This window comes from Epinephelus lanceolatus, chromosome 23 (genome assembly GCF_041903045.1).
Source record: "Epinephelus lanceolatus isolate andai-2023 chromosome 23, ASM4190304v1, whole genome shotgun sequence".
In the NCBI taxonomy this organism is placed as follows: domain Eukaryota; kingdom Metazoa; phylum Chordata; class Actinopteri; order Perciformes; family Serranidae; genus Epinephelus; species Epinephelus lanceolatus.
The window spans coordinates 33,327,495-33,353,507 of record NC_135756.1 but is presented as its reverse complement, the minus strand read 5'-3'; the positions used below and the strand labels follow the sequence as shown (position 1 = coordinate 33,353,507).

The window sequence follows — 26,013 nt, the reverse complement described above, 5'->3', positions numbered from 1 at the left end:
GAAAACACTCATCGGAAAAGAAGTCCCTTACCTAAGGTAGCCTATATCTTAGAGACCTTTGTACTTTGTACTAAGGTACATCGAAACTGGGAAACGGGGCCCTGATCATTTTGGGCCGTATTCACAAAGCTTCCTAATACAAAGAGTTGCTTCTTGTGACAAAATTCTAAGAAAATTCTTAAAATTGTGAGGTTTTCTTAGAATTTTCCCCTAAAAGTTAAGTCTAGGTCTCTGCAAAAATTAAAGTTATTCACAGAGCATCTTAGACCTTAAGAGAGCTCCTATGGTGAAAAACTGTAAGGAGTAGGGAGGAGGACCTTTAAGTCGCTGAAGAGTTTATTAAGCAGAAGAGAAAATGGTGGAAACACAAAGAGGTCGGAGAAATATTCTCACAACGCTGGATGACAGTGAGTAAATGAAATGCTACAGATTAGATTGTGCCGGGATAATATGTGTGGTTGATGTCATTAGGGATACACACACATTTTCTACCTAACGCTGTAACGCCAGAAACAAAATAATCACAACACTAAGATATTTGGAACACTGGAGAAATGCAGCAGTGATGACCTGAGTCTGTCTGCACCTTCCATCAGCAGAGTGATCTTTGCTCATTGCGTTCAAAAAGTTCTATTTTAACTTCACCAGGACTTGTTTCCAAAAAGCATCAGATTTGTTTACGTTTCTTTGCGAGCTTCTAACATTGAATTTTGTAGTGAGGACACAGGAAATGTTTTCCTCTGATGACTCTTCCATGAAGGTCATATTTGTACAGGTGTCACAGTAGAACAGTGCACCACCACTTCCAGAGTCTGATAAATCTTCCTGCAGGTCTTTTGCAGTTCAACAGGGGTTTGGTTTTGCCTTTCTAACAATCCTACAAGCAGCTCTCTCTGAAAGTTTTTTTTGGTCTTCCAGACCTCGACTTGATCTCCACAGCTCCTGTTAACTGCCATTTCTTAATTATATTATGAACTGAGGAAACAGCGACCTGAAAACGCTTTGCTATCTTCTTATAGTCTTCTCCTGCTTTGTGGGCATCAGTTATTTTAGTTGTCAGAGTGCGAGAGCCCATGGCTGCTGATTGTTGGGACAAGGTTTCAGGGGTTAGAGTATTTATAAAGCTTTGTAAGTTACATCACCTGGTTTTTCTTAATGGTGACTGAACAAGCAACAAAAATAATACACTGATCTTGCTTAAAATGTTGAACAGAAGTTTCATCTTTAATTTAAGGCCTTTTGGAGATCAGTTCATCTTCTGCTTACTTAATAATGGACAGTTAACAAAATTTTGACCAGGTGTGCCCAAACTTTTCCATGCCACTGTATCTGAGCTGGCTATGATGTTAATAGTTACTTTAGAACCCATAGTAGGAAACAAGCAAGTTAAACTGCTGTAGGTTTGACAACATAACTAATAAAATAAAACCTCACTTTGACAGACAGGGTAAAGATACATACAAAGTTCTTCTGCCATTGAACTTATTATGACTTGTTTTAAACCAGTAATTAAACAATATGGTGTGATGATATATAAATCTACTGTTAAAGTCAACTTGATTCACCACTTAATGGTTGTATGCCCCACCAACCAGTCAAGTTACAGTTTACATCCATGTCTGTCCAGACTCACATGTAGCCATGACAGTAGACAAAGCTTCAAATATAGATGTTGCTGCAAAGAAGCTACAACATGGATGTTTCACACACATCTTCAACTCTGCAGCACAAAAGATCTAAACAATCAGCAGTTTCAAGACTAGCATCACCAGTTCAGTATGTCTCCTTCTGTTCCTGAGTTATGATGTTTAATAACAGTTTTTGCAGAACATTATGATGTCACAGTGAAGCTCACCTTTGACTTTTCAGATATAAAATGTCATCACTTTATCATTTTATCTTTTTAGACATTTGTGCGAAATTTTGTTATAATTATCATGTGAATTCTTCAGTTATAGCCAAAAACATGCAACAACACTGCAAAAATGACAACAGTCTGCTCAGGAGCAGTATTTTGAAACCATTACAGGTTATCAGGGTTTATTACATAATCCATTATAACAGATGTTATTTCTGCTTTATTGTGGTATACTTCAGCCAACTGTGGTGACAGGTAAGTGGGTCCCCAGAAATAGTGCACAATAATAAGTTCATATAATGACAATAGTATCAACATTATAACTGGAACAGTCCAAAGTCAACAAATATTACCTGGCTTGTTCACAAAGACAATTAAAGCTACTGACAAATATGTTGCCAAGGGTTCAACCTGATGCACACTCCCCACCAGCAAACACTGCCAGGAGGATTGTTAAGTTGAGAACACTCCGGCGCCACTGTAGCACATCTCGTGACACACGTCAAGTGCCCTCTTAGCACACACTGGACGTGTCGCGCTGCGGCTCATCAACAGATGATATTATATTATATTTTTACTGAAAGATCTGCACTTCCTCCACCTTTGCATTAACTTAAAATTATGTGTGGACAGCCACTAATTAAACTTGAACCGGAGAGCCAATCTCCAGAGCTGTGAGTCGCCAGGCAACATCTTTTTGGTCATTGTCTTTATAATGACAGGATTGTGGGTCGTTTAGCTCAGGATATTTCTCAACCTCAACAAGTCTCTCCATCTATTTTCCATCACACACTAGACAACAACAGCAACAGAGTTCTCTTTATGCATCCATGGTGAGGAGAGGAGCCCTGCTACGGGAGCTGGTATGTACACGCAGATAGCGAGTGGAGGGAAAGTGCATCTAATTTCAGGGGCAGCGAGACTGAGTATGGACATTTTTGTGTAGTGCCGTGGGGTGGCATGTCCAGGAACGCAAATGTGTGTCTAGCCACTGCCAGTATGGGGTTGTACATTGAAACAGGGGCGTATTTTTTGATGCACAATGTTCACCACCGGTGTGTCGTTACTGTCCAGGCCAGGAGGCTCTGAGGTTGAGGAGAATCAACACATCACAGGGCGCCAAGCAGTAAACTCCTAACTCATTGAGCGCAGACTCTGGTGGAGGATCTCCTACACCTGCCCAGTCTTTTGTCTCGTCTTCTGACTCTTTAAGGAGATCCCTCAGCAGGATAGCAGAGCCCACGTTAAGACACAAGATGATACACGCTTCCTTAACACTGTGGCGAGAGAGAGAGAGAGAGAGAGAGAGAGAGACAAAGTCATTACAATGCAGGCTCTCAGTCTTTAATAGTATTTTTTAATTCAGTTTTTCCATTGACTGTGTTTTGTTTGTATTTTTTCAATCTTAGCTATTTGTCTTATGGTTCTTCTGACAAACACACTAGGTTGTGATGTCATAAAATAAAGCTGGTACATACATTTTTTAAAGTCAGATTAAGAAGCGCATAGCAAATTTCTGCCTTCAACAGAGAGAAGAGGTACACATGGGAACAACAACCTTATGATCACACATACAGTACAGGCCAAAAGTTTGGACACACCTTCTCATTCAATGCGTTTTCTTTATTTTCATGACTATTTACATTGTAGATTCTCACTGAAGGCATCAAAACTATGAATGAACACATGTGGAGTTATGTACTTAACAAAAAAAAGGTGAAATAACTGAAAACATGTTTTATATTCTAGTTTCTTCAAAATAGCCACCCTTTGCTCTGATTACTGCTTTGCACACTCTTGGCATTCTCTCCATGAGCTTCAAGAGGTAGTCACCTGAAATGGTTTTCCAACAGTCTTGAAGGAGTTCCCAGAGGTGTTTAGCACTTGTTGGCCCCTTTGCCTTCACTCTGCGGTCCAGCTCACCCCAAACCATCTCAATTGGGTTCAGGTCCGGTGACTGTGGAGGCCAGGTCATCTGCCGCAGCACTCCATCACTCTCCTTCTTGGTCAAATAGCCCTTACACAGCCTGGAGGTGTGTTTGGGGTCATTGTCCTGTTGAAAAATAAATGATCGTCCAACTAAACGCAAACCGGATGGGATGGCATGTCGCTGCAGGATGCTGTGGTAGCCATGCTGGTTCAGTGTGCCTTCAATTTTGAATAAATCCCCAACAGTGTCACCAGCAAAACACCCCCACACCATCACACCTCCTCCTCCATGCTTCACAGTGGGAACCAGGCATGTGGAATCCATCCGTTCACCTTTTCTGCGTCTCACAAAGACACGGCGGTTGGAACCAAAGATCTCAAATTTGGACTCATCAGACCAAAGCACAGATTTCCACTGGTCTAATGTCCATTCCTTGTGTTTCTTGGCCCAAACAAATCTCTTCTGCTTGTTGCCTCTCCTTAGCAGTGGTTTCCTAGCAGCTATTTGACCATGAAGGCCTGATTGGCGCAGTCTCCTCTTAACAGTTGTTCTAGAGATGGGTCTGCTGCTAGAACTCTGTGTGGCATTCATCTGGTCTCTGATCTGAGCTGCTGTTAACTTGCTGTTTCTGAGGCTGGTGACTCGGATGAACTTATCCTCAGAAGCAGAGGTGACTCTTGGTCTTCCTTTCCTGGGTCGGTCCTCATGTGTGCCAGTTTCGTTGTAGCGCTTGATGGTTTTTGCGACTCCACTTGGGGACACATTTAAAGTTTTTGCAATTTTCTGGACTGACTGACCTTCATTTCTTAAAGTAATGATGGCCACTCGTTTTTCTTTAGTTAGCTGATTGGTTCTTGCCATAATATGAATTTTAACAGTTGTCCAATAGGGCTGTCGGCTGTGTATTAACCTGACTTCTGCACAACACAACTGATGGTCCCAACTCCATTGATAAAGCAAGAAATTCCACTAATTAACCCTGATAAGGCACACCTGTGAAGTGGAAACCATTTCAGGTGACTACCTCTTGAAGCTCATGGAGAGAATGCCAAGAGTGTGCAAAGCAGTAATCAGAGCAAAGGGTGGCTATTTTGAAGAAACTAGAATATAAAACATGTTTTCAGTTATTTCACCTTTTTTTGTTAAGTACATAACTCCACATGTGTTCATTCATAGTTTTGATGCCTTCAGTGAGAATCTACAATGTAAATAGTCATGAAAATAAAGAAAACGCATTGAATGAGAAGGTGTGTCCAAACTTTTGGCCTGTACTGTACAAACACACACACTTACTGCTTGAAGAAATTCTCAGGTCTTTTGCAATAGTGACCGAACAGAGGAAATAGGTTTCTGGTCATGTCGAACTGGAGCTGAGCTGCTCCACCTTCACTGAAATGATTCGACAGGATCACCTGACAGAGACACACATGGACATACTAAGCCTATGTGACTGTACCTGCATGGTGAGGAAACCACAGTGTCAGTTCTTCACTATCACAGAACAAGTAGGCCAGTTGGGTAAGTAGGGTTTTTTTTCTTACCTGCCCCTGTTTAAGTGATTGCTTACTGTAAGTTTTCACTGGCAATCCAGGGGCACACTAAGCAACTGGTGTCTTGAAAAAAAAAAGTGTATCAAGTGTATTTGTTATAAAAACTGTTCATGAGTCATGATCATTATGGATCATTGTGGGGAATAGTCAGTTCATGCAATAATGTAATGCATAAAGGTTTATGTAATCATGTAAGGTTTTAATCCATAATTGTGGATTGCAGCACGTGTGCTACAGCTGCTGACAACAAGGCTCTCAGGATCATGTTGGATGTAGTTGCTGTGTGCACCAACACCCCACAGGGTGGCATCTGGTACTAAAAAATTAAGCCAGCATGGAAGTGCCAAAACTGCAGTTCCTCTAATGGCCTCTTGAGGCTGACTACAAGAGCAGGTCAATTTATCAATAAACATGTTTAAAGCCTGGTTAAAAAAAAAAAAAAAAAAATGGTTTTGCTCTCTCTAACTAATATTCTTGTCTATGACAACTGTACAGTGGAATAATTTTTATATAACTCACCCATTTCCATTTTATTAAAGCTTAAAGTTATGTATAATTTAAAGCATAACCGCTTTGAGGGACAGGTGGGTGCCATCTGTTGACAAATCGCTGCAACATCATGTTGGTTAGGTAACGTAACCATGGCATAACCTCAGGTTCACAGAGTACAGGTGTAGCTGTCACTATTTAAGTTTATTTTCAGTTCTATCTCTTTAACATGTCGGGCTCTTTTTCAGGGTGTGTGGTCATAAAATATAATATGATTTTAAAATAAATTATAAGTCTGAGTATTCCAATTTGTTTCTAATGCTTAAAGATATGAAATAGACAGCAAATTTGCCAATGAAGTTAAAAAAAGTTTGCCACCATTTTGGAAATATGCAACTTAGGGGTCCAGATCAAAATCAAAAAATAAGCATTCCAATGTATTACTCGTGGTCAAAAAAAAAACATAAAATAGACACCAAACTTGCATTTGTAGAACATCTGGTTCTAAAGTTATGGCAGAAAAGGTTTTCAGGTGGCAGCCATATTGGACTTTGCCGCCATGGTCATCAGAATGCCAATGTGCGATGCCCTGATATCCAGATATCTTCTACATATTAAGCTAGATATGCACCAAATTTGGTGCTTTTATCACAAAATGAACAATTGTCTTGATTTTGTGAGCTATGCTGCCCCACTAGTTCATGAAAGTTGATTGAAATGTTTTGGTCACTTCGAAAGTATTGTTCAGTGTTGGGTTCTACTAAAACACTCTAATTTTTCCAGTAAGTACATTTTGTCTTAACGATATGAAGTCAGTTTTTCATTAGGAAAAAAATAGCATTAGCATTATCACAGTTAGTCATTGCTGTAAATGCACTGTGCAAACCAAGCTAGCAGCAAGCATTAGGGTTGGCTCCACCCTCTCGGCCACTTCTGACTCAAAAAATCCAAGAATGGGGACGGCCAAAATGCTAAACTCAGCGCTTCAATAGAGGAGTCCACAAACTAATGGGTGACGTCATGGTGGCTATGTCCGTTATTTTATACAGTCTAAAAACAAAAACATTAAAAAGTCACAATAAGAGCTTCTAACCAACTCTAATAAAAGTACTGTCGTTTTGAGGGGTCATTCAGTGGGATCTTGAGATAGTGACAAAGTACCATCACCTCTACCCACATTTTCCCTCCAACACTGACAAGTCAAATTAGTCATATAAGCAGCCAAACCTCACTGACTGACCAACATTTAGGAACCAAAATCTAGATTGTAATTTCAATGTCTCTATAAACTTATGCTTGCCACTGTAGAATGTTTGGGTGTTTGAATGTTTGTTCTTAATATGCTCTGTCACAAACAGTCATGGAACACAAACAGTGCAGTGGGTTTTTATAGCATGTTAATCTCTTACATCCTGGTAGAGAACATGGTCGAGTCTCTCCGCCAGGCCCTGCCAGGCCAGCTGGAACAGAGACAAACTCAGGACCTGATGAAAGTTCAACAACCTGTCCCTCACACAAAGCATCATGGGACATGCTGAACTGGACAGGGTCATGGTGGACTGGTCTTGCTGGGGTGGTAGCGACAGCCACCTGAAGAAAAGACAAAGTAAAGGCAATAAGTCAGTGCCTGTTCGGTAAAATCAGCAAAACAAAAACTGTAAGGAGAACTGAATCTATCTTCAGAACAATGCAGGAGACAAAAGCTGAACAATGAAAAAGGCATAGGCAATGATTTCCAAAGTTCAGAATGTCTTTCCTAACTATTTTAGATCTCCTCCACCTCTTACTGCTCCATTAGACTGATCTTTCTGCATTGTAAACAGCAACCTGTCTCCTCCTGCAGGCTGCCCTGTTTTTACTTAGTCAGCATCTGGGACTGAGTCGACTTCCAAAAACTGTTATGTAACTTCTGCCACTTGGAAATGCTTCATTTGAGTCAAGTCATCACTAAGCTAACCACGGCTTTGTGTAAAGGCAAGGCAAAGAGGCTCAGTCTATACAGCACATTTCAAATACAGATGCAATTCAAGTGCTTTACATGGGCAAAGGTAAGCATCAGGACAACATTCAGAAGCAGTAACATATAGTGATAAAGACAGCAGTAAAGATTGAAGCCACGAGGCTGCAAAGACAAAAGTGCAAACCTATTCAACCACCTAATGCACATCTTAATGAATTGGTCAAACACAGGGCAACAACTTAGTCACTCTAGTTTTCCAAAATGAAACTCAGAAAGACAAAAAGAATTTAAGTTTCATGTTGTGCAAAGTGACAATGAGCTACATTGTGGCCAAGTTGTTGAATTCAGAGGTCTTTAGTCTTGACACAGTACCCAGCATAATATTCTGTTCTTAGCATGTGAAACATTTGGTATGTATAAACTGGTGTTTAATCTCTGAGGTTTTGGTCCTGGCAACTCCATCTGCTACTGGCTGGTTGATTTTTGACAAGCAAGCCCCAGATTGTGAAAACAGGTAATACATACTCATCCACTCTTAGGACTGGCAGACAACATGGATCCTGTCTGAGTCCCTACTGTACAGTAGTGGTAGGAATCGCCAGAGGACCCAAAATTTGATATTATTGTGATACTGTGATATGCTGTATTGTGATAACATATATTGCCATGTATTACAATTTATTACCTTTTTTTCCAACTGCAATGTATTTCCCCTGAGGAAAACTTTGTCAACATCAGGTATACCTTTATTGCAGCAAAATGTGATGCAAAGCAGACACACTGACCAACACCATCATATAACCTGTCAGGAATGCTGTATACACCTGAAAAACTGAACTGTTAGCAGATTTAAACTAAAAGGACTGTAAACATTCAAGTGCCCCAAAAACCACATCAGTTTAAATCCAATGGACAAAGTAGGTATTATGAGGGGAGCAGTAGAATGTCAGATGACGAACATTTGTGTGAAATTTTCTCATTATTAACATATGAACTCTTGAGTTGAGGCCAAAAATGTGTTTTGTGAGGTCACAGTGACCTCTGACCACTGAAATTGAATCCGAGTCCAAATGGGCATTGGTGCCAATGATGAAGAAATTCACTAAATGTGTTCTTGAGATATCGCATTCGGGATGGGGCTGGCAACCCGAGTATGATGCCTCTAACCAATGCTGTCACTTGCGTAGAGGTACAAGAATTTCAATTATAAAGTACTGTCCTAACTCTAACCAGCTGCAGCAGTATATGGCAGGGCTGTCTTTGCTAAAATCCCGACTGTAGGATAGAGTTAGAACATGTCCTAAACTGATGGTTAAGAAGCATTAATATGGTAGGCTACTCATTTACAGACTAATGTCTCACCTGTCTTGGCTGTATGGTTTGGCCTTTTCTGTGATTTCTCTCATTGTCCATTCCAGCAGTCTTCCCATCATGTCACCTTTCAGTCGATCCAGCAACGCCAACAGACCTTCAAACAGAGAGCCCTCCAGAGAAGCCAGGCGACCCACCTCCATCACCCCCAGGCCTTTCAGTACCCCATCCTCCCCGAGAGACACTGCTGCCTGCTGCAGCTGGAGGAAGAACTGCAGAGAGAATAAACACAGGACTGTCACCCTCTACTGGCTGCTCTCGGGCAGCACAGCAAAGCTTATTCTCACAGTTGTTTTTGTGAAGGTACAGAACGTAAAGTACAGTTCTTGTCCTGAACAGAACAACATGTATTGTTTGATTAGAAAACTTATGAATCAAATCAAAATTCTACAAATTTCAGACTTTATTTTATTGAATCAAATGTCCTCTGCAGCTGCTTGTGTTTAGACAACATTAACATTTGAGAAGTTTCATTTTGGCATTGGCACTGATTTAAAAACTAGAATTAAAGCCTTGCAGTTGTATGCCTCAGCGAACCCATCAAGTTGCATCAAGTTTATATCCATGTCTGTGAGAACATGGATGCTTCACACACATCTTCCCCCCAGCAGCACAAAAGATCTATAGCAAAGTTTTAAGATGGGCACCCAGAATAGTGTCACCAATTCACTATGTGACCAAATGTTTCCCCTTCTGTTTCTGAGATATGGTGTTTTAAATAATAGCAAGAAAAGTGTTTTTGCAAAACATTATGATGTCACAGTGAAGTTGACCTTTGACCTTTCGGATTTAAAATGTCATCACTTCATCTTCTTATACTATTAGACATTTGTGTAAAGTTTTGTCATGATTAGCATAATAATTCTTGAGTTATGGCCAAAAACATGTTTAGTGAGGTCACACTGACCTTTGACCACTATATTTTAATTAGTTCTTGAGTAGTCTGAGTGGGCGGAAGTTCGCTGCATAGATCAGTCTCTCATTGGGTGGAACGAGCCACCCGCTGAAGTCCCACCCTACCACCTCCGGCTGTGTAGCAGTTTTCAACATAGACATATATACATAGACGCTGCATCGACTGCCTGAGCGCGTCCTTGCCGGCCGCCATCTTGGATGGGTCTCGCTTCGCCTCCACAGTGCATTCACTTCTATTGAGGAAGGAGCTGTATGCACAAGTAAAATAGAATAACTCACTGAATTTTCAACTGATTTTCACGCGGTTTGGTTTGTTACAAACGGCACACATATAGTTATGATACAGGATGCTTTCGTACATTAAAAATGCGGGATTTCATGCTCTAATACTTTCTGCAGATAGCAACAGCATGTTATTTAGGTCACAACACAGTTATTTTATTCACCTCAACCCCAGAGTGGGATGGATATATATATATATATACAGTACAGGCCAAAAGTTTGGACACACCTTCTCATTCAATGCGTTTTCTTTATTTTCATGACTATTTACATTGTAGATTCTCACTGAAGGCATCAAAACTATGAATGAACACATGTGGAGTTATGTACTTAACAAAAAAAGGTGAAATAACTGAAAACATGTTTTATATTCTAGTTTCTTCAAAATAGCCACCCTTTGCTCTGATTACTGCTTTGCACACTCTTGGCATTCTCTCCATGAGCTTCAAGAGGTAGTCACCTGAAATGGTTTTCCAACAGTCTTGAAGGAGTTCCCAGAGGTGTTTAGCACTTGTTGGCCCCTTTGCCTTCACTCTGCGGTCCAGCTCACCCCAAACCATCTGGATTGGGTTCAGGTCCGGTGACTGTGGAGGCCAGGTCATCTGCCGCAGCACTCCACCACTCTCCTTCTTGGTCAAATAGCCCTTACACAGCCTGGAGGTGTGTTTGGGGTCATTGTCCTGTTGAAAAATAAATGATCGTCCAACTAAACGCAAACCGGATGGGATGGCATGTCGCTGCAGGATGCTGTGGTAGCCATGCTGGTTCAGTGTGCCTTCAATTTTGAATAAATCCTCAACAGTGTCACCAGCAAAACACCCCCACACCATCACACCTCCTCCTCCTCCATGCTTCACAGTGGGAACCAGGCATGTGGAATCCATCCGTTCACCTTTTCTGCGTCTCACAAAGACACGGCGGTTGGAACCAAAGATCTCAAATTTGGACTCATCAGACCAAAGCACAGATTTCCACTGGTCTAATGTCCATTCCTTGTGTTTCTTGGCCCAAACAAATCTCTTCTGCTTGTTGCCTCTCCTTAGCAGTGGTTTCCTAGCAGCTATTTGACCATGAAGGCCTGATTGGCGCAGTCTCCTCTTAACAGTTGTTCTAGAGATGGGTCTGCTGCTAGAACTCTGTGTGGCATTCATCTGGTCTCTGATCTGAGCTGCTGTTAACTTGCGATTTCTGAGGCTGGTGACTCGGATGAACTTATCCTCAGAAGCAGAGGTGACTCTTGGTCTTCCTTTCCTGGGTCGGTCCTCATGTGTGCCAGTTTCGTTGTAGCGCTTGATGGTTTTTGCGACTCCACTTGGGGACACATTTAAAGTTTTTGCAATTTTCCAGACTGACTGACCTTCATTTCTTAAAGTAATGATGGCCACTCGTTTTTCTTTAGTTAGCTGATTGGTTCTTGCCATAATATGAATTTTAACAGTTGTCCAATAGGGCTGTCGGCTGTGTATTAACCTGACTTCTGCACAACACAACTGATGGTCCCAACTCCATTGATAAAGCAAGAAATTCCACTAATTAACCCTGATAAGGCACACCTGTGAAGTGGAAACCATTTCAGGTGACTACCTCTTGAAGCTCATGGAGAGAATGCCAAGAGTGTGCAAAGCAGTAATCAGAGCAAAGGGTGGCTATTTTGAAGAAACTAGAATATAAAACATGTTTTCAGTTATTTCACCTTTTTTTGTTAAGTACATAACTCCACATGTGTTCATTCATAGTTTTGATGCCTTCAGTGAGAATCTACAATGTAAATAGTCATGAAAATAAAGAAAACGCATTGAATGAGAAGGTGTGTCCAAACTTTTGGCCTGTACTGTATATATATATATAACCTATAGGCTATAGATATATATACACTGTATAAACACAATATACACAATACAAAACATAGTATAGCATATTAATAAATTTATTAATATATTTTAATAAAGAAAAAGCTCTATTGTTGATTGAGTTTATTTCTCACACACACCCACTCTCTTTTATACCCACAGCCATCAGACTTAATAATTCTTTGTTAAATAGATGATCTTACAGACTTCTTTGAAATTTTCTTTTCGGGGATTCGGGGACTGCTGTGATCCCTCAAAAGTAGTAAAAAACATTTTCAGTATTTACATAAACACTGAAATTAATTTTGGTATTGGTATTATAACTATGAAAATGGGACTGTGGTCAAGATAATTTGAAAAAAGATACAGAAGTATGAGCAGCAGGGGATATTTGCAGCACAGCTGATGGAAAAGTGAATATGTGCACAAAGGTGTGCTAGGCAAGGCAAGGCAAGGCAAGGCAAGTTTATTTGTATAGCACAATTCAACACAAGGTAATTCAAAGTGCTTTACAGAGACATTAAAAGCAACAAGACACAATTTAAAACAATAAAAACAGTCGATTGAAAAGGGAAATAGAAATTGAGAATGATAGTGATAATAATAAAATACAGTAACATAAAATAAAAACAGGCTCAATACATTGAACCGTCAGGATAAGAAAAGAAGTAAAATAATAAAAGGCATAAATCAGCAGTGTGTAGTCAAAAAGTACGGGCAGCAGAATACAGCAGGTAAGTATTTAATCTAAGAGTACACTTCAGTAAACAATAGTGTTTTTAGCCCTGATTTAAAGGAGCTGACAGTTTCAGCAAACCTCAGATCTACATATTATGCTATACATAATATGCTATACTGTGTTTTGTATTGTGTATATGGTGTTTATACAGTATGTTTATACAGTATATAAATACTGTATATATATATATATATACATATATATACATATATATATCCCACTCTGGGGTTGAGGTGAATAAAAGAACTGTGTTGTGATCTAAATAACATGCTGTTGCTATCTGCAGAAAGTATTAAAGCATGAAATCCCGCATTTTTAATGTACGAAAGCATCCTGTATCATAACTACATGTGTGCCGTTTGTAACAAACCAAACCACGTGAAAATCAGTTGAAAATTCAGTGAGTTATTCTATTTTACTTGTGCATACAGCTCCTTCCTCAATAGAAGTGAATGCACTGTGGAGGCGAAGCGAGACCCATCCAAGATGGCGGCCGGCGAGGACGTCGGCTCCAATAGGCAGCGGCAGTCAATGCGGGGTCTATGTATATATGTCTATGGTTTTCAAGCGCACCGTTGCTGTGGCACCGCCAAGAACGATTGTGATTGGTTGAAAGAAATAAAAAAAGCCGGGGCGTTTTTTCCTCCAATCTTAAAGTGAGAGTCGGAGCAGCCAGACCTTTCTTTTCTTGAGAAAGGTCTGGTGAGCGAGACTAGTTCTTGAGTAGATGTTTGTGCCAAATTAAAAAAAAATTCCCTCATGGCGTTCTTGAGATTTAGCATTCACAAGAATGGCACGGACAGACAGACAACCCAAACACATAATGCTTCCACGGCTGTCGCCAGCACAGAGGCATAAATTCCCCCATCAATTCAGTGCCCTAAGCAGCATGACGTTCATACCTCGCCCAGGTCAGTTTGTATTTATGGTAATGCAAAATAGTCAGACAAATTTCTGTTTTTATTTTTTTCGAAATTATATTACTGTTTCAATATTCACTGTAGGTTCTAGAAATACAGTACATTAAGTTATCCTCTTACCTTTTCTTACATTTTTGTCGCAGTTTTGAGTAACTATTTGTATAACAGTGAGGGAATGATGGTTACATTCATTACATACAATGGTTAAATTCAGTGATAGATATTATAGTACTGAGATGCTCTGATAAACTACAGCAACTGCACAATATACAACCTAATTAAATGCCTTTTGAATCAGGATTCTGAGTAGATTATTAGGAACCCCACTATGTATACCTAATGCTTATAACAGAGACCCTTGGACAGTACTGACTTTGTTTAGATAAGATTTTTCCCATTGACATTAGCTTTCATATAAAAACATAGGGCTTGGGGTACTGATAGATGAGTGACAATTAAGAACTGTCCATCCATGGCAACATCCTGCTGCTGCTGTGGCAAAAAAAAGTAGAAATAAAATATTCAGTAAACTCCACTCACCACATTGTCTCCCCAGTCTCCCAGGATGGTGGAAATGTAGTTAACAGCATTAAGGATGGCACAATAACGAGCACCCAGAGGGCAACGAGACTCCTCCTTCATCACCTGGGGCAACAAAAAAATATATTAACCACCTCTGAATCAGTCATTTCTCTCTTTAAGTATTCTAACTGATTTCAGTCCATAAACTGCTGCTCAAACAATTAAAAAACAAAAAAAAGGCAATAGGACAACGGATAACAGTGCAACATAATAACCATGACATAACATAAGAGATTCTTCAAAGAGTTTTAAAAAGATTGTTAAGCCTACCTGTCTTTAATACACAACCCACTTAAAGTGGTTGTGAATTGTGTAAATGCTTCTAATGTTATGGTTTGGTAAAAAAAAATCATTGATTAGAGGTCCACTCTAACTGTCTTTCATTCATTAATACCACAGTCTTTCTGGCATTAGTACCTGGGTGAGTCGTATGCGGAAGTCATCCACCAGCTCTCTCTGTAGGTCCAGAAATTTGAGTTGTGCAGGAGGACAGGGCAGGGCCCGGTACCGCTCTGAGTGCAGCAGGATGACAAGAAACACAAGACTTTTACTCAGAATATTTTGTCACATCTATCATGCTTTAAAGGTATCCCTGTGAAATTACTGGTGAAGCTATGGAGTAATGCTGCTGCTTTAATTAATCGACCGCTAGCTGGCAACATGAACATAAATAATATAGGTTTCAAAATATGTATATGTGTATATATGTATATATATATACAGCTACAATAGGTGTATCTGCTCACAAGATCACTCCACATGGTGCCTTTAAAGATTCAGGTCAGCAAATGCTTAAAATACTGAGTCTATTAGTACCACCTAATGCTATCCTATATAATATTTTTGCAAATAGCATATCTTTGCCTATCAGAGAGACACTAAGGTGTTTTTTGGCACCTGATTTTCGTTTAGTCTCAGTCTTTTGATAAAAATTGCATATATTTTTTATATACCAATTATATTCTCCTTGTACTTTTTTTTTTTAAAGATTATTTTTTGGGGGCTTTTTGCCTTTAATGTACAGGGCAGAGTGAAACAGGGTGAGAGAGAGAGCAGGGGTTGACATGCAGCAGATGGTTGTAAGCCAGACTCGATCCTGCGACCACTGCAGCAAGGCATTGCCTCTGTACATGGGGCGCCGGCACTATCCACTACGCTACCGATGCCCCGTATTCTCCTTGTACTTATTTCCCCTTCTAACTTGGCACAGAGACAATTATACACACCTTCATCTCTTCACACCTGGACTACTGCAACAGCCTCTCTTCTTGTCTGAATCAAAAATCTATTATTTAGCTGCCAGGCTTTTAACCAGAACCAAGAGACATGATCACATCAGTCCGGTTTTAGCCTCTTTACACTGGCTCCCAGTATGTTTTAGAATAGATTTTAAGGTTTTACTGATTACTATCAAGGCTCTTTATGGTCTCTCTCCCAGCTATGTCTCTGACCTCTTAGTGCAGTATACAGCAGGAGGCTCAGTTATCTGTGAGTGTAGCTGTGCTGTAAGTAAAAAGTCTGAACTCAGATTAGTTTTCTCTGACTGACATAAAAGTTTAGTTGTAATCACCGACTCTGTGAGAGGACACGAGTTTAAACCTCCAGACTAACATGTTGCAAATTAATAAAGAATTCAGGCTTTAATTAAGTTATTTTTCTGCTTCATTACAGGGAGATCAATATGTCAGAGTTTATGATGAACCTGGGTACAAATCCTAGTTGTCTCATTAGTTATTTGTGGTGTCAAAGTTTTTGAGAGCATAAATAGAGAGATACTGAGCTTTTCAAATGATGATCAGTAAGTGTGTGCTCGTAAATCACCCCTTAAGCACTGCTGGACAAATGACAGTTTGTAAGAGTGTAGAAATTAATGCAGTTGTAGAAAAAATGTATAAATTAAATTTCTGTATGTTTTCAAATACAATGCCACTTAAAGCTTACGCACCTGCTGTTTTACATGTAGATATTTAATGCATTACCAAATAAAAAAGTATACCGACAGTGACTTAAATAATATGTAGTCTTACCAGTGATGACCTGTAGAAGAGTCATGAAAGTCTCAGCACAATCTGGAGCCTTCAGCTCGTCCATGTCACTGATATCTTTGTACTGAGAGCTCCAGGCTCCCTCAGCCGACAGCATGGCATCCATCTTCTCCACTGCCACTGTATGCAGAGGAACGAAGGGTTAGGATGCTCCTTCACTGTTCTTACAGAGGCCGTGCAAACTGCATGTCTGAACATGTGACTAGTATTAGGTTTGTTTGGGATTAGATATTGCTGACTGTACATTAATCTCCATTTCTGTTCCACTGTTGACATGGTGATCTTTTATTTTTTTATACATTTTGAGTTTTGTGCATATCAGCAAGTTAGCAAGCTACAGTTGGATTGGCTATCATCTTACTCTACCAAGTATATTTTTGTTGATGTAACAACCATTTACCTGAAAATGAAATGAATGCAGATGTACAATACAGTCTGTTAGTGCTGTGAGATGCACAGATCTTGAAATTAAAAAAGAAACTTACATGAATACAAAAGTAAAATAACACCAGTAACAGCAGTGTGTAAGCAAAAGGTATGTAAAGTGTTTGTGATATTTTTAGCATCGTGCTAACCCTTGATATTTTTCTGTGTAGCGAGATACCTATTATCATATGAAACTGGAGGACCTAAGGAATCCATTGGTACCAACCATGTCATGCTAGCTTGTTGGGAAGGGGTTAAATAGCGCTCTAAATTTAGGCCAATCACACCGCTGCAAAAGCAGGAGTGAGATAAGAGTTCTGCACATTAAACTGTGCAGCTAGGTACCCTGGTACTTACTCTTCTTTTCCACAGTGAGCCACTTCTGAAGGATTGCGTCTTCCAGCAGGAGGTGAAGCAGACCAGGCAGCACTGCTGGGTATGAGTGGTTGCTTCGCAGCTCCTTCTCAAACTGCAGCACTTCCTCCACCAAGTGACAGAAGAGGGCATCGTCGTACAGCAGCCGGGAAGCGTCACTGGCCACCTTCTCCTGGACCAGAGTCAGTAGGCCTCGACACAGCTCCACCTGCACAGACAACAACATCAAAATACCTGTTTGGACTTCACTCAACCAGAGGAGATCGAAGCATTAAAGTATGGACCAGCTTACCATGGCACTGATGGTGGCCCCAGCTCGGTCTAGGATAGGTTGGATCTTCTCCTCCATGAAAGCTGAGCTGTTCCCCATCCACATCAGAACCTGTGTGAGGTACCACTCCGGCTGAAAGATGCACAGACAGGAGTTTGAGATATTGTTAAGCTTTGCCAGAGACTTTTTTTCCACTGTTATTTTCTGTAGGGGGTTCAGAATCTCTCTCTGATTCAGTTATCCAGTATCTAGACAAGGTCCAAAGACCGAAGGTTGCAGCACTCGCTGCTGGCAGTGTTTATGACAACTTTCATAAGTAAAGGTTTAATTATGCCCAAAACATAACTAGCCTGTATGACATGTGGTCACCCGGATGCTACCCTCCAAGTGCCCATAGGCCCCTTCCCAAGACCCCACCTTAGCTCCAGCCCCAGAGTCAAGCCACCAGGTTCTACCCTGGCCCCTTGGGGAGCCTTCTATCAGGCCAAAGTCCTGGAGGCCGCCCTCCGTCCCTGGCCTGGCCCCACCTAACCTTCCCCTTTCCAGGGCCCTGATCCTAACCCTACCCTCCCTTCCGAGGCTCCAACCCCAAACCCTCGAGTTCTCCAGGGCTCCGGCCCCAATCCTCCAGCCTGGAGCACCCCCTGGAACCTGGCGCACCAGCCGGTCCTGCGTACCCACTCTCAGTTTGTGTCCATGGTACCCCAACCGATACTTCATGCCCCTTGCACTCTCCAAAACACTGTGCCCCTGGTACTCCGGCAGAGTACCAGGGGTGGTTAGGGGACACTGAAGCTAAGCAATGTACTGCTGTGGAGGTGTTAGCAACAAAACAAATTTTAATCACCTAAAAATCATTATCACTTTAAGCGTATACTATATTTAGAATATTTTCACTGCTTTGCCTCACCGTCAAACAGCGATTTCTAAAGGGAACTGAAGCTGTTATATCGTTCTCTTGAAAGCCAGTCTGCATTGAGAAAATCAGGAATTTAACATCGCTGAACACTAAACCTGCTGGTTTACTGCTGCCTCGATCAGTTATTTTGTGTTATGTGTGACTTTTGGCGTTTAAGGTGATTAGTTCAAATTCACCAAAGTCACACAATACACAATCAAACTAACTGATCGAGGCAGCGGTAGACCAGCAGCTTCTTGGCTCTGGGAGCTTAAATTACTGTTTTTCTCAATTAAGTCTGGTGGCTTTGACAAGATGGGGAACTGAAGCCGTTAACATCTTCCCTGTTGACAAGGGCTGTCCGACAGAAATGTAAACCTGTGAAATTATTCCTAATAGACCGCATACTTCAACTGATATCGATTTTTTGGGGTAGGATTTTTTTTTAAGTAGCTAACATATGTTTTGTTGCTGACTCCATCCACAGCAGTTTATTGCTCAGCTTCTGCGGCAGTACTCCCGAGTCCCATCTGCTTCTCCAAACTGGGGATGTGCCAGTTGCCATCTACTGTATGTAATACACTGACTATAGATAAGTACCTCATACAACCCCAATCCAAAAGATCCATAGTACCCCTTGAGCACTTCCTTATCAGGGTTATGAGTATTTTTGACACGTCTATGTGTCTAACCTTGCTAGGATTATACACATTAACTAAAGTTTTTGCATTTGGTTTCAGTGGTGTGCATAAAGTGTAAGTCTGACATTACTGAGTCTGACTGTGTGTTTATGTGATGTGTGTTCTGTGTGTGAGACCTTGCTGAGGGAGTTGGTCTGTCTGTTCCCGTAGAAGTGGTATCTGAACCTCTTGCTGAGTGGCTGCAGCATGATCTGGATGGGCAGACAGAGAGGGGCAGCTTTGGATGGAGGCATGGCTGAAGAAGCAGGCTGGGTAGAGGGCACGCCTTGAGAAGAGGCCGAAGCCCTTTGGGATATGAGGTCATCACTGCAAGGAGAAGTTAAAGAAACCAAACACTGGAGCAGCTGCAGTGTTCTGAAACCCCGTCGTCCTCAGTCCTGCTGAAAACCTGTTTCATGTCAGTTAATGTCACCCACTACATTAGTGTCATCAGTGTGTTCACAAACACACAGATGATTTAAAAGTTGTACAATGCATGTATGTCAAAGAGCAATATGTATTCAGCTCTTTTTTGCAGCAAATCTTCATCCAGAACATCAAGGCAAATTTTTTAAATACAAAGGTTGTATTCATATTGTTTTTTTATCCAAAGCGCTTTACTTACTGGTGATGTGGTAGCCTCATTTGTGAAGTACAATACATGCATGAATTCAGGATTCACAGGTTAAAAAGTTATTTTCCATGGCTTTTCAAATGAATCTAGTGCTGGAAAATGATGGAAATATTTTTATGGATTTAGGCTATTAATCTTATTAATGCACATAGCATCAACAGAGAGGCCGAGGGAGGGAAAGTGCGAAAGACACTTTGTCTGCTTTATATACATCTTATATACATCGTATATGAAACATCTGTGTAGTCTCTGTATTTTTTGAAACACATCTATCGTCTGCATACAGGCACTGTTTCAATGTCACACATTAGACTACAACTACCAAGAAGACTGGCGATGTGCCATGATCCACCTCACACACAAACTAGCAAACAAACACTCACCTGACAGAATCAAGCAGCTCTATCCTCCACACATGCAGCGCAGCACTGTACTGCACGTGTGCTACTGTCGTCATTTCATTCATCTCACAGACTGATTTAGTGTAGCATGAGCAACATATAGACTGATGTCATACTGTAGACTAATGAACAGACAGATTAAACAAAGTAGCAGCACTGTGTCTCTCTCAATGTTGCTGGAGAACATGTGAGTGAGTCAGTGAGTAGGGGCGGAGCTGTGCAGAGAGTGTGAGAGAGGAGAGATGCACACTGGCATGTTTTTTTCCAAGAACAGCTTTATGTAACGCAACTTGACCCTATATCGATTATACGGTATTGTCTATATCTATATCTTGCTTGAAAATATATCGATAAATCATACATAGTCGTTTTATCACCCAGTGCTTGTGTTGGATCAACACAGTTGTCATTTTCACAGCCAGCGCCTATGCAGTGTAAGCAGCCCTGCCTATCTGTGCACCCATAGGCATGTAGGTCTTCGACTGAGGTGTGGTCAGGTGCATTGCTATTTTGAGGCAGCAGAAAGCAATTGCACTGTTGATCATCAAATACCTGGTCTAAGTTCAGAATGGTGCAGTATTTTCCTGCTATTTAAAGGGCGCATTGTTCAGATAGTAAAGCGGGATCCCCACCTGTGTACACTCTGTTTATTATTAATAATAATAATAATAATACATTTTATATGTTTATGTTTGTGACACACACACAGGGACACAGGTGGGGGTTGCAGGTGTGTAAAATAATACATCATTAATGAGAAAGATATTAATGACATGCTGTAAAATGTGAACGTAGCAGAGAGCAGTGCAGAGCTGCTGTCTGACTCCCCATTCAGTGAGACGCTGTGCACATTTATACACAAGGAGCAGCGTAACTTCATTGAGCATTTCAGAAGCTAAAGTTAAGTTCTGTTTCCCCTGTCAAGTTTAAAGGTACAGTTTTTAGTTGTGCTGCTTAAATGTCCCACAATATTTACTGCAGTGACATACTGCTCTTACTGCATTACTCTCAGCAGAAAACCGCTCGCTTCTCCAGCTTGACCAATCCATCATGTAAATAGCAGTGCACCAGTTATAGTACAAAGTATAAATTATTAAGGCACTAAATACAACCCCTCTGCCCCTTGCACCTACTTTGCGCTCAGATTATGTGTCGTTTAATGAGCAAAGTGGAGTCGGACACACCTTGAATGAAACTGTGCCATGCACTTTAAGCCATGCTCTATAGATCACTTAAATAGGGCCCTCTATCTAGAAACCATGGATGTCTGTACCACGTTTTATGGTAAACCATCAGGTGAATGTGAAGATATTACATTGATAACTGAAAACTTTGACCCCCTGGTGGCTCCTGGTGAAAAGTCACGGGATCGTCAGCGTCAGTAGGATTCATCAGGATAATTAATTTCACGGAAATCCACCCAATGTCAATATTTTGATCTAAAGTAGGGGATTTATCAGCATACATTGACATCTCTCTAGACCCATGTTACATCTTCCAAAGCATATTAGCCAATACATTGAGTTGCATATTATTATTTAACTAATCAGAGATGGAGATTGTAATGAATTTTATCATATAAAATAAATACATGGAAGACCAAAGTGAAGGATACGAGGTCTGCAGGGCAAGCAGCTGCGTGACGAGCAGCTCCAGCTGGCTGTTAATCTCCTGACCATTGGCCGTGGGCGTCAGTGACTGAGTAGGAGGCGAGATGATTGGCCAGTGAAGCTGAGTCAACACTTTCTCAAAATCACTAGGAAAGAATAGAAGATAAGGACAGAGCTCATATACTGAGCACAGAATGATGATGCATTTCTGACCTGCGACAGATTTACACACAAAGCCAGGTCCAGGTGGGGGTTGGAGTGTTTGGTGGGGCTTTACCTGGCCAGTCTGTCTTTGATGATCTTATGCCAGAAGTGTAGTGTTTCTCGGAGGAAGTCCTGGAGGTGAGAACATCCAGACTGGTTGAGTCCAGCATCCAGTGCAGCCATGCTGTCTACTGCCCGTATGGCCTCCCAGACACTGCTGGTCATCAGACACTGTTGGACCGCAGCACTGCAAACACACACACAATACATGGCTATTATCGCATGACCTCAGTATTAGAGTAATTGCAGATATGACTACCTGTGCCCATCCCTGCATGGAACACATGCTATTACGTGGAACATCTTAGAACTCAACTATGCAACAAGTCAGCTTGTGCTTTTCTTTCAAAATTCTGTATTCGTTATATTACATTGTCTATTTATGTTCACAAGTCTGTCATGTTACTCTCCTGTCTTTATCTCCTTGGCCTTGTTTACAGTACCTGAGTTCCTCTATATGCTGAAGGCAGCGTAGGTATTTCACGTGTCTCTCTATAGTGTCGACTTGGCTAAGCGTCTGGCCAAGATTATCCATCCAAGGCTGGGCCCCCTGTAGGTGCTGGAAAATGAAATCATTAATGAAGACAAACAACTGCTTATACCATAGACTGGCATCAGTGAAAGGACTTTATAGTCTCTGTCAGAGATGGAATCTGGACTACTGTTTGCTTCATCTTTCTGTAAGAGTAAAACTACTGTAGCATTTGGTTATGAAGTTTGTCAGAGATAGCAGGACTGTTACAGAGTTGCAATGCATGTGGCAGTTTCACCACAGAAAACCCACACTGACACAAGCAGAGCATGCAAACACAATGGGCCCCTGGGCACAGATATGCAAAAGGCCCTACCACCTCTACTTAACAGGGGCTTCCATGCATCTATGTAATGAAGCATGTTTGCTGCTTTCCAGTAACAGTAGCTGGTTGCATATTGAATCTCATTTCATATTTAACTAGGTTCTTAGTCTCTTACTTTGGTCAGATTTTTTTTTTGCTTTAAAACACTTTTTAAAAATAGGGTTTTTATTTATTTGACTGTATTATGAAAAACTTTTGTAGAGACCTTATAATAGATGTTCCAACACAGTGGATACTGTGCTAATGTTTTGTCTAACTCATATTTTGAGGGTCACTCAAATTCCACTACTGTACAGCTGTTTCTCCCAACTGGGAGAAAATGATTATATAGGAAAATCTGGCTCACTGAATAAATTAGTGATTTCAGTTACAGATATTTGTACTTGGGTATTATCAGTGAACTGCAAATATAGTATTGACCCCAGTATTTGCGACAGTATCCAGCTCGAGACACAAGATATTCCAAATATCAATCAATAATAGTCTTAAACACAACCTTTGACAGTAGTCAGAGGAAGATGATGACATTTGTAACAGAATGATAGGTCATTATCAGTGGGTGATCACAGACTGCTGTCTTGGTGCAATGTGTACCTGGTGCAGCTTGTTGGAGATGAGTCTCTCTCTCTGTAGCAGCTCCTGCAAGGAACATGTTGCCTCCTCAGCAGCAGACAGAGCTGCAGAAACTTGAGGAGGAACTGAACTGGATACAGTCACAACCTGAATGACACAAATGACAGTCACTGTTTACATCTCATGCAGTAACGGACACAGGTTACACAGGTGATGTGGTCAGTTGCGAGCTAAAGTTAAGTACTTTTACTGCTCCCGATAAACAAGTGAACTGTCCCTTCACCTGTTCCTCCAGCACGGTGTTCTCTTCTCTCAGTCTGTCCAGCATCTCGCCGACTTTCTTCAGAGACTTCAGGTCGCTGCCGACCTCCTTCTCCAGGAATTCCACTAAATAGTCCGAGTCTGCTGAGAAACACTCGCTGTCTTGGCTGCTTGTGTAAACGGGGTTTAAAATATTGTCTGTCCGTTTGCTCATCGTTTGCTGCACTGTTGTGGGCGCCGCCATCTTTGCTTTCTACAGCCGTCAACAAACTTGCTGGGATGGTACAGGAGGGAGGCGCTTGTTTTGGTTATACGTGACCGGTCAGTCGCACCGTACTCTGTATGTTCTCTTACGCCTACTCTGCGGGGCACGCCGAAAACTAAAACAAGCCCACATTGAGCACGTCGACACCGGAGAGACTAGCTGTACGTCACAAACTACACGTCAACAGATCCATTCCCTTTCTCTCTCTCTCTCTCTGTATATATATTATTTTCATGTTATTTCATGAATATAAAACATTCATTAAATTTAACATGAACGCTTATCCTGTTAGAATGTATACACGCACACGCACACACACACACACACACACATATATATACACACATACATACAATAATCATTGTATGTATATATATATATATATATATATATATATATATATAGATAGATAGATAGATAGATAGATATAGATAGATATATATAGATATTAAATATAAATGATACTATTTTTTTATCTTAGTTTGGGGTTTCACACAGAATCTAACAAGACAAAAATATAAAACCTTAATTCATTTTCCATAACAACTTCTCCTGTTAGGTGTCACTGCTACTCACTACTTCACTGCTACTACTACTACTACAACCCCTTCGACTACTACTAATAATAATAATGATAACAATTATTGTTATGATTATCATTGTTGTTAAAGAATTATATATTTACTTGTTAATTTGATAAGGACAAATGCACAAAGCATTGCTTCATATGTGAAATTAAAAGTAGATGCAATGCATACAGGTTTTGAGCCATAGCTAATTTACAACCCCTGTCCCTGGCTTAATGGACCATTTTAGGGCTGAATCTTATATCGGGTGTTCTCAAACTTTTGATGACTGCCATTTTAAGGAACCAGCGTATGATTAAGGGCTGCACAGAAAAAGTGAACACTATGAGTTTTTTATGACTTTTTTAGAACACACTAACACTTAACAAAAACTGTAACAATCAGCAGTGATACACAACAGTCATATTAGCCTACATTCTAGTTTTCCACCTTTCAATACATGGAAGTAATGAAACTGAGCACAGTGTTTGACAATGGTTGTCTACCCTCAGCAGTCAAGCAATGGCTTCTGCTGAGGGTACACCACTTTGACAAAGCACACACAGAACTGCAATGCATCATAATATTACAACAATAAATAATAATTCCGGTAGTTATAATAATATTTTGTAGACTTTTTTTCTGCTTTTATTTGAATATTGGGGGGATATTGGGTGGGATTTATATATATTATAATTACTGCATAGGAACAAAACTATATTTCAATATGGTAACCTCAGTCGCCGGTCAGCCATCACAGGAGAACTTCTTGTAAAAATGGAGTGAAAGGCCAGAGCCTGTGAGGGTGCTGGCCTGTGGGCATGTATGGCTGTAACAGTCACCCTGTTACTCTGCAGGTCAGTCTGAATATGACAAGATGAAAGCATCTGCCCAACAACACTAAGTTCCTGTCTGTGCGTGTGTGTGTGTGTGTGTGTGTGTGTGTGTGTTAACGTGCAGCAGAGGCACGTGGAGCTCCAACCTCTTGTCATCACCGAAACTTTCAGTGAGTGAAACGTGCATGTGCGCCTACGGCAGCATGTTGCTGTCACTACCCCAAATAAACCTGCTCAGTTTGTCTTTATGGCAGAAGTATTGTTATTCTAATTTTTTTATGACAAGATACTCTGATTGTATAAAATATATAAAGTCACATCTTTATCCACCCCATAGGGTGTGTGTAAATATCCACACAATATTTTAATATATTTCTAATACCAAGAAAAAAATGTCAGTCTACATATGTATTATCCAGTTTTTAAGAAACAAACCTTTACAAAGCTCTATTGACTGAGTAACACACATTCAGTAAATCTACATATTTGAAATACATAGAACTTATCAACAGTAATTACATAAACTATATCTAAGCAAATTATGTAAATTCTGTAAGCCAAATAAATTCTCATAGTCTGTTCATCTGAGTTTTATTTGATTTAAT

General features: G+C 40.6%; 1 protein-coding gene across 1 annotated transcript; it reads right to left on the bottom strand.

Annotated features, from left to right (window-relative positions):
• Positions 1-2,000: 2,000 nt before the first annotated feature.
• rint1 (RAD50 interactor 1) lies at positions 2,001-24,029 on the bottom strand. Its single transcript, XM_033614153.2, has 15 exons — positions 23,764-24,029; positions 23,502-23,627; positions 22,494-22,609; positions 22,064-22,237; positions 21,792-21,932; positions 19,279-19,468; positions 17,585-17,695; positions 17,275-17,500; positions 16,474-16,611; positions 14,864-14,958; positions 14,405-14,509; positions 9,150-9,370; positions 7,237-7,417; positions 5,082-5,200; positions 2,001-3,135 (listed from the first exon to the last, which is right to left on the bottom strand). The coding sequence occupies exons 1-15, from the start codon at positions 23,983-23,985 to the stop codon at positions 2,922-2,924; spliced, it is 2,379 nt and encodes a 792-aa protein (XP_033470044.2). The 5' UTR covers positions 23,986-24,029; the 3' UTR covers positions 2,001-2,921.
• Between the last annotated feature and the right edge of the window lie 1,984 nt (positions 24,030-26,013).